Source organism: Gopherus evgoodei, chromosome 2 (assembly GCF_007399415.2).
Source record: "Gopherus evgoodei ecotype Sinaloan lineage chromosome 2, rGopEvg1_v1.p, whole genome shotgun sequence".
NCBI classification, from domain to species: Eukaryota; Metazoa; Chordata; order Testudines; family Testudinidae; genus Gopherus; species Gopherus evgoodei.
Genome location: NC_044323.1, coordinates 163,131,723 through 163,141,672, shown reverse-complemented (window position 1 = coordinate 163,141,672; position 9,950 = coordinate 163,131,723). Strand labels below are relative to the sequence as shown.

The following is a 9,950-nucleotide window of genomic DNA, read 5'->3' as shown; positions in this document are numbered from 1 at the left end:
GTTCTACGGAGGCTGTGAGATGTGATTTGATCATCGGATTCCACAGTTTCATTCCCGCAGAGCCACTGACTTGAGTCACTGGGTGTTGGGTATAGCACTTGGCTCTCTCCTGCCTTGAATAAAAACTAGGAACGATACTGCAAAAACAACTGAGCCTGAGATTTTGGGATTTACTCAACCCACAGTGACTCAAGTCAGTGGCTCTCCTCTGAACCTTCTTCAATTTATCAACATCCTTCTTGAATGGTGAGCACCAAACTAGACACAGTATTTCACTAGCAGTCACACTAGTGCTAAATACAGTGGTATTCCTACTCCAGCCTCCCCTGTTTATACATCCAAAGGATGGCATTAGCCTTTTTGGCCCTAGTGTTGCACTGGGAGCACATGTTCAGTTGATTTTTCAACATGGCCCCCAAGTCTTTTTCAGACTTATCACTTCCCAAGATAGAGCCCCCATCCTGTAAGTGTGGCCTGCATTCTTTGATCCTAGATGTATACATTTACATTTGGCATTATTAAAATGTTTTTTTGTTTGTTTGCTTGTGCTCAGCTTGCCATGTGATCCAGTTTTCTCTGTATCAGTGACCTGTCCTCCTCATTATTTACCACTCCTCCAGTCTTCATCATCTGCTAACTTTATCAGTAATGTTCTTGTTTACTTCCAGGTAAATTGCCAAAAAGGATAAATAGCTTAGAGCCAAGAACTGATCCCTGCAGACTCCAATAGAAACATACCCGCTCGCTGATGATTTGCTGTATACAGTTACATTGAGACCTAGAAGGTAGCCAGTTTTTAATCCGTTTAAAGTGTGTCATCTTAATTGTGTATCATATACTTTCTTAATCAAAGTATCGTGCAGTACTAAGCCAAATGCCTTGCAGAAGTCTATTACATCAACACTGTTACCTTTATCATCAGACTTAAACTGTCTTTTTTTATGAGATTGCAAGATCTATTTTCCACAGACCTACATTGATTGGCATTAATTATTACCTTCCTTTAAATTCTTATTAATAGAGTCCTTGTCAACAGTTCTGTTATTTTCCGTGGGATCAATATCAGGCTGAGAGACTTATAATTATCTGGGTTGTCCCATTTACCCTTTTTAAATATTGGCACAACATTAGCTTTCTTTCAGTCCTCTGGAACTTTCCCAGTGTTCCAAGAATTATTGAAAAAAAAATCAATATTAATTGTTCAGAGAGGTCCTTGGATATTCCATTAAACCTGTTGGATGCACATTATATGAACCTACTAATTTTTTAAAATGTCTAATTTTAGTAGCAGCTGTTGGACATCCTCCTTACTGTTAGAATGGAAAATATTTCATAGTTATGGTATACCTGCACCATCTAGCTTTTTCCCAAATACAGAAAAATATTTATTGAATACTGCTGCCTTCTCTGCCTTATTATTGACTGTTCTATTTCCATCTAGTAATGGATACATACCCATTGTTAGGATTCCTTTTGTTCCTAATATTCTCAAATTCCTTCTTATTGTCCTTAACTCTGCTGGCCATAGCTTTCGCCTTGTATTCTTTTTCTTCCCTTATCAATTTTCTACAGTTCCTAGCTTCTGATGTGTATTTTTTACATAAATTTCCCACTTCTTCCATCTGTTACATCTATCTATCTATCTAAAGCAGCATATTTTCTCCTCTCTCTCTCTCTGTCTATATATATGCTTTCACTTCTCTTCTAAGCCAGGTTGGTTTTTTTGAACTAGTGTGGCCTTCTCTCTCATTTGTGGCTTTTTATGCATCTAGTAAGATGTTCTTAAACAGTTCCCAATCATTATTGACATTTGTGCTTATAATTTTTTTCTCCCAACTGATTTGACCCAATTGTTTTCAACTTTGTGAAACTGGACGTTTCTAAAAGCACCAACTGTATATGTTTTTGGTTTGGACTTTATTCTTTTTCCACATAACAAATGTAATCAAGTCACTATCACTTTCACCTAAGCTACTTTTAGTTCTGTGATTAATCACTATTTATCTGTTAAGATGCAGTCTAATATAGAATTCCCCCATGTTGGATGTAATACTTTTTGAGTTAGGAAATTGATATCTGTAAAATTTGTAGAAATTCCAAGAACATTTTAATGAGACCTCCAGCATACATCATTCAGATTGAAGTCACTTATGATAACTCTGCTTTTTTCCTGCATGTTATGGATGAGTGCTTACATATGTTAGCCATTGCATTTATCCTGGAAAGGGTTTTAAAAGTGATGATAAAATGCAAGTAAAAACACAAAGAACATTCTTTAAAGATTTCACACAGGTTTTTTTTTTTTTACTACAAAACAAGCAACAAAATTTTTCACTACAAGTAAAGTGAGAAGTATTGTATCATTCGAAGATTTTTCATGCACCCAAAAGTCATCTTTACACAAGTGCAATTCACAGCTGAGAATTATTGGTGCAAATATTACAATCAAATGCACAAGCAGCTCACAAAAGAATTAAACAAAAGTCCAAGTTCTATGTTTGTTTTCCAAACTTCCATTCAATCTTACCACATCTGTAACTCAAAACTTCACTCTAAGAAACTGTTTGGGGACTACTACGAAAGAGAGAAAAATCTGTAGAAAATACTGTAGGCTCTTTAGTAATTGTGTGTTACCCCAAAGTATCTTCAACATCCCAAGCTGTGCACCAGCTTCTAGCCTGAAAAAGTGACTGGAATGTCACATGGAAACTTATTGCTCATACTTTCCTTTGGGGAAAAAAAATGGACATTCCATCCCACATTAGTTAATATCAACATGTCACGTGATCAAGAGGTTCTAGTCTCATGTAATCCCTAATACGGGTTAGGTGTGAGTACCTCTAAGTAGAAGCACCCCAGTCTAAGGGCACTTGAAATGCATGGCAAATATTTACAAAAATGGCTGAAGCCATTTTGGTGCCTTCATGTAAAATACAAACAGAAGAAAAATGATGAACATTTTCTCACACCATTCTTTCCATTCAAGTTACCTTAAGTCTGCACCCATTTGTCTACTAAATCTGGAGAAATTAATCTTTGTGGTCCACACTTCATTTTCAAGGTGGTCCTTGCAAGACCCTGGTGGTAAATAGCACGACTATGCATCTGTACAAAAGCAAGACTCCAGAAAGGGGGCAAACACACATTTTAAAATATATTAGTTATTAAAAAGTGCTGCAAAGCTTCACATTGATCAAGCTGTTTGGCCTCTACTATGATGTCCGTTCCATTTTGTGGGAATTCACTGTATACAAGGGAAGGATACCAGAGCTGGGGTGAATAACATGAATGGTGATGGCACTATTTTACCACAGTGAACTTGAATTAGTTTCCAAGACACATTTTTGTCTGCCACTATCCTGTGGCCTTGGAACCAGTCTCAGTGCCATTTTGAGGTTATGGGTGGGGAAGAAGACAGAGAAAAGGGGACACAACAATAGTACTAAAGCCACTGGTAGCTTCTCCCTTGGATAATCAATCATATCTGTGCAATAAACTCAGACTTTGCCATTCCAGGCCCTTGAATGCCTTTCAACAATAATTCATTAGAAATACTTTTCATCTTTATGGCACTTTACATCTTCAGAGCCTTGCACAACCTTAACTATGGTCCCCCTGTAATTAATGTTCTCAGACACAGGGCTCCCTCATGGCAGTAAGTCTGAGTGATGCCACTCCAGGCTTTATATTCACAATCACATCAAATGGTTACATATAGTCAAAAACAGATGTTTTATTAGCTAAACAGCAGGTCAGCTGAAAAAAACCAAACAAAACTCACAACAGTATAAAAGAGAAAATCTAGTGCAAATAAAGCCAAAGGGAAAAACCCCAATCCAAATGTAGACTCCTACAATTCGGTAATATAACTTTTGTTTTACCATTTACATTTATTCCAATTCATATTCATTGTTTCAACATTTCCCAGTGTCTCCCATAGAACCATTGTTTGAACTGAAGTGAGGGAGTCCATTCAATATTTTAAATAGGTTGGCAGGAAATATAAAAGTATACATTTGTACTTAGTTGTTTTGACTAGAACTGAAATATAAAAGAGTAAAAGAATTCGGCATGGATTCCTGAAATCTGTCCCCGCAAGCATGTAACATTATTAAATCATGCTCTGGCCAGCTGTGTCCATGGAGACAAAAGGTGCAACTACATTCAGGCTGTATTACAGTCATGTTGACCTATTTGCATTCAACAGATATTACTATAAAAATTCTAAAACTGGCCTCTCTCTCCAAAAGCTGTGCATCCTCAACACTACTAGAATCTGAAAATATGGGGCTTAAGCAATGCATGTAAGTGCTACTTTAATTTCATTCTGTGGTGAGTCAGTATGTACAGATTTTCAAACTATCCTCCCTTTTTAATAGGCAAACCCTCATTTGTCTTTTAAATGTACATTACAACCCTGAAGAATATGGTGGGCAGAGCCAGGGATGTGTGTCTGAAGTCCATTGTTTAGAAAGAGGATTCCCCTCCCCTGCCCCCGTCATAAAAATTGTAGCCTATGCTTCTAGTGGTCACTTTTGTTGGTATTACTGTTCCCATAACGGTAGCACACATTATGCACACACCTGATTCTGAACCATCAGGGTAAAGGGGGGATATGATTGATGTCTATAAAATCATGACTGGTGTGGAGAAAGTAAATAAGGAACTGTTATTTACTCATAACACAAGGACTAGGGTAAGGAATGGTGTCCCTAGCCTCTGTTTGTCAGAAGATGGAGATGGATGGCAGAAGAGAGATCACTTGATCATTGCCTGTTAGGTTCACTCCCTCTGGGGCACCTGGCATTGGCCACTGTCGGCAGACAGATACTGGGCTAGATGGACCTTTGGTCTGACCCGGTACGGCCGTTCTTATCTTCTTTTGACTAGGGGTCATCAAATGAAATTAATATGCAGCAGGTTTAAAACAAACAAAAGGAAGTATTTCTTCACACAATGCACAGTCAACCTGTGAAACTCCTTGTCAGAGGATGTTGTGAAGGCCAAGACCATAACAGGGTTCAAAAAAGAAGTAGATAAGTTCATGGAGGATCGGTCCATCAATGGCTGTTAGCCAGGATGGGCAGGAATGGTGTCCTTAGCCTCTGTTTGTCAGAAGCTGGGAATGGGCAACAAGGGATGGATCACTTGATGATTCCCTGTTCTGTTCATTCCCTCTGGGGCACCTGGCGTTGGCCACTGTCGGAAGACAGGATATTGGGCTGGATGGACCTTTGGATGGATGGGCTAGATGGATCTTTGAGCCCTCCCCTCCAATCCTTGCTCTCAGCATAACGTTGATCAGAGCCTAAACACCATAGCAATGGGTGCCCTATGGAAACCTGAGACTGATAGATACTGTTGTTCTACACAAGGATTTTCAGTCTTATTTAACCGCTGTGCTCAAGTACGGTTTGAACGTGGTTTTGGCCAGGGTTGGAATGGATTTTGGCTGGCCTGTATGAGTTACCGAAAAACTCTTTGGTACAGGTAGAAATAGAAGCAAGAACATATTATTTCAGTTTAGTTATAACATGATTTGGCTCCATCTGTACTCATGGGACAAACCATGATAAAGCCCCATTTGGCCCCAAACTGAGTTTGGACCAGGCTCACATACAGTTCTTAAAACAGTTAAATCAGTGCAGGCCAGGACAAAACAAAGGGATTTTCTCCAGTGGAGTAATGTTAAGCAGAGTTTGTAGGGCACATGGCATTGCTTCATACAGTCAATGACAACTGTCAGACAATAAAAAGAAGTAGAAATCTTTGCTATCTTAAGACTACTCCAAGAGATCCCAAACCTACATCTGCCGCAGTATGATTGGAACATTTAAGACTGAGGTATCAACTTCAGTTTATTAAAGATGGCAAGAGCATGCACATGTCTGGTTTAGGACACAAAATTTCATTTGGAGTCTTCGGCAGGGTTTACACTAGCCTTTTCCCCCCTTAAAGGTCTCTCACTCTTGCTAACAGGAAGCAGCTAGCATAGGCAGAATTCTAGGTCCCAGCAGATTTTAACTACCTCATCTAACCCTTTTCAGAGCAAGTGTACTGTCCATGGCTAGCATGGCTTTACTGTGGGGCCCTTATCTACAGCAGCTGCCTTCTGTTCACAAAGATCAGTTTCTAGGAGTGTAGGTAGCACTGAAACTACGAATAGCTGGAACTTGCAACTCATTCAGCAATGTCTTAATAATAAAGCAAGGGATGTTTTTAATTACTTAACGATGGTTTGAACTTGCTTTAGCCTTGGATAAGGGTTTCCAGCTAGATGTGCTGCTTTTTAGATAAACAGCACCTCATCCTTTGTACTTACTCAGGCAAAATTCCCAAGGAAGTCACTGGTAGTTTTGTCTGAGTAAGGGTGGGAGAGGAAAAGGCTTGGTGCAGAAGCAGCTGGACACACAAATGGAAAGAATGGATAGCTTTTCGTTCTGGGTGAAACTCCCCCCTACGCAAAGGGCTGGCAAAAGTCCTATGAGCCACTGAAGCCCTGTAAATAGCAATGTAAGAGGTGCACCTGCCTTGTGCAGGCTTTACAAAGTCTTAAAAAAAAAATCACAGAACAACCTGAGCCACTATTACAACCCCCCACAGGAAATAAAGAGACAGGAAAGAGAATTGTGTGGTGTCTAGCTGAGAGTGATTACTAACCCACTTCTTAGGTGAGAAAGATCAAAACACTGTCTCTGCTGTAAATTGCTTTATACCCTTTGTGCATCAGCTTGTTTTGTTATGGGTTAATGCCACATTTGCATTGCTTAAAAAAAGAGTTCTGCTTATTTACATGTAAAGGTCGAGAGTGCATGCTGGTTGGATGGCCAAATCATCCAAATTTCATTGTAAATATTCTGCTTTCACTACACGTTCTTTAATATTTCAAGATTCAGGCATTTTAATTAAGTCTTTGTGCCCAAGTGTATGCAATGCAAGATTGGATAAATACCTGAGAATATTCTTGCCACAGATACTCAGTTACACCTAGTCTGCAAAGAAGTGGTGTTATCCTTGACTCACATTTTTTAAAAAAATATAAATATACCAAGAAACATGTTGGTTATCATCAATGCATGAAGTGTTACATAACTCTGAACAAGGAGCTTTTTCCACAGTCTGACATCATGTAAAGGCCATGGCTAGAAAAGGAGTTACTACAAAGAAAACACATTGGTTAATACATTGTTAGTTGGCTATTGTGAAGAGCTGGTCTCCTAGAAAGCCAGTTTTAAAACTGCAGTGTTCTTTCTTTTTACAAACACAGCAGATTTCCTAGTGTGACTCACTCATTCCTTTTTTGGCCTGTATGGGAGAGTTAAGCATCCATCTCCTATTGAAAGTCAGTGAGAACTGGGCACCTAACTGCCCTCTGTGCCTTTGACAAAATCTTGTCCTATATTTCCTGCATGATTCCCAAGAATTCAGAATCATGGTATTTGCTAAAGATAGTGCTGTTTTGTCAGCTTAGGCACTGGGGGCTGACGCTTCCGAATTTACACCATGTGTGGTCGTCATTTATTCCTGTACAAAGTGAGCACAAAATGGGTTTAAGATCACCAAGTCACAGTGGTGTCTTCCTAATAAAACAAAAAGGGCTGCCTTTGCTACTGACAGTTCTCATTACCTTCCTCCAGCAGCTGCTTCAGTTCTCATGCTCACCACTGGCAGCCTGGTGGTACAAAAAGAAACTGAGCTGTTAAAGGTGGGTTTACGGTGGGGGGGTGGGGAAGAGGGGAACTGTTAGAAATATGTGACCTCCACTTCCTTTTCTGGGAAAGCAACCCTATCAAGGGAAGTGGTTCTATCTAAAGCTCATATCACTGGAGGGAGTTGGCAAAAACAGGATAAATTCATCCCAGATAATTAAATGGAGTTTCACCAGAGATTAATCCAATGCACTTAGCACACGTATCCACACTTGTACTGAAGAGACCAGCTCTTCCAGTCCAAACTCTGCTCTGTTTCAGCAGACGGAGTACATCACATTGCAATGGTTATTACACAAGTGGCGCACTATGCTGGCTCGGGTTAGCTGATACCACTACATGTGTCTGGGGTAAAATCAAGGTACCTTTGCATTAAACTGCTATCAACAGAGTTCATCATTTAAAAAAAAACAAAACTGAAGGCAAAAAGAGCCTGGGTTTGGTTACACATCAGAGGTCCGGATGTTCTCATCATCCAGGTTAAACATAAATGGCTTCTCTTTAATGTGCTGGGGTTCAGATCTGTGCCGTACACGCCTCTGCTGCATGGCTCCAGATTCACACTCTGTGAATGAGGGCACAAACACTGAGTCTCTCATATGCCTCGTCATCTCCTCTCTCATGGGCTGCTTCCCTCCTGGCTGCGGCACTGGTGTCCAAGGCTGCCAGGATGGGGTGGAAGGGGTTTTGCAGAGTGCTTTCCTCTCATCCCCGGGCTGTCTCATTCGGGGCAAGGAGGGGATCAAGGAACTTGAAAGATTGGAGCACCCAGGCCTGTTCATAGAAGAAACGGATCTTGCGAAGGACATTTCCTGCAAAAAGACAGGCAGAGCAGAGGGGGAAAGGTGGGAGTTAGTTCCTGTAGAAATTGCTCTAAGCATCCTGGAGGACGATTCTAGAGATCAGGACTTTAGTACTATATATGCTTCAGGCTTCAAGGCAAGGACAAGAGAATTAAGTGAACTATGCAAATCTGAATTCAATTAGCTTTTGCTGTTGCTGAATCTTTTGCCCGGGCTTCAGGGAGCATTGCTGATTTCATAGCCAAGCTGGACTGAATGACTTCTCCTAACTACTACTTCTTGTTTTTTAAACTTTTTTTGGATGAGTGGTAGACAAATCCAGAGACAGCAGGGTCTTATCCTGGAAACTGACTAATTCACCGAACATTTGCACAAGCCGCTAAATAAATCACATCAGCTTAAAAATAATGGCTCTTTAACTGATGCTAAATGTGAAGAGGAAAGGATATGACCTACCCTTGGGCGGCTTTTCAGGGCCTGCATCGCCTCTGTGATTGCTTTGATCCAGCTGTGCATATCCTCAGGGCTGTCTGCCTGCAAAACATACCAGCCACAAATGAGATTTCGGCCTGCATTTGACAAGTCACTTGGAGCAGCAACAATTCAACTATGCTATCCAGGGGGTCTGGCCAGTGCATCTCTGATGTTAACAAGTACCACATATAGAGCATGTCACTAGCTTTTCTTAGGTCGTATACCTTATGACCTAGTTCAGCCCAGACCTATTTTGTAAATAAAAACCCTGCTCAATTTCTGTGAAATTGCTTCATGTGTCATTAGGATTTCACTCCACTCGGAAAGTCAAGAAACGTACCAAAAAGGCTTGACTTTTGATTACATTTATGAGACGATCTTCGGGGATGAGCAAATCATGCTTAGCCTGACTTCTAAGGTATCCAAACCCAACAGCTCAGGAAACCAGCACATATTGGGCCCTCAGGAGGCACTCAACACTCTGCAGGATCAGATCCATTAATAGCAGCTCGCTGCTGTAATTCTCCTACAGGGTGATTTTTGTCTGATGAGACAACGCCATATGGCCAACCTCTTTAAAAAACAACAAAACAAAATGGGGCTATTCCCCTGCCCCCCCCCAAAAAACACAAAATGTTAAGTTACAAACCAACTCCACCAAAGGGCAAGAACTATACATAGAATATGGTGAGCAGAGACATTTCAGTGAGCATGGCCTCCTCACCGGCCCCTTCCCGCCACAGGGACTACTCTGAAACCAGTATTTAAAAAACATGAGATCTCCCCCTCCCCTGTCTGCCCAGGGTAGGTCTGATCAGACAGCAGATGTGAAAAATTGGGACGGGGGTAGGGGGTAATAGGAGCCTATATAAGAAAAAAAACCCAAAATCGGGACAGTCCCTATAAAATCGGGACATCTGGTCACCCTAGACCAGGGGAGGAAGCCCCATCAAGGCTGGGCAAA

General features: G+C 40.8%; 1 protein-coding gene across 2 annotated transcripts in view; it reads right to left on the bottom strand.

Moving 5' to 3' along the window:
* Positions 1 to 5,192: 5,192 nt before the first annotated feature.
* Positions 5,193 to 9,950, bottom strand: part of LOC115646414 (pleckstrin homology domain-containing family A member 2-like) — a 54,586-nt gene continuing 49,828 nt past the window's right edge. For both annotated transcript variants that reach the window (XM_030552217.1, XM_030552216.1), the window contains 2 exons: positions 8,969 to 9,046; positions 5,193 to 8,521 (listed from right to left, as the gene is read on the bottom strand). In XM_030552217.1, the coding sequence (XP_030408077.1) occupies positions 8,153 to 8,521; positions 8,969 to 9,046 (447 nt within the window). In that variant the 3' untranslated portion in view covers positions 5,193 to 8,152. The remainder of the gene's footprint in view (positions 8,522 to 8,968; positions 9,047 to 9,950) is intronic.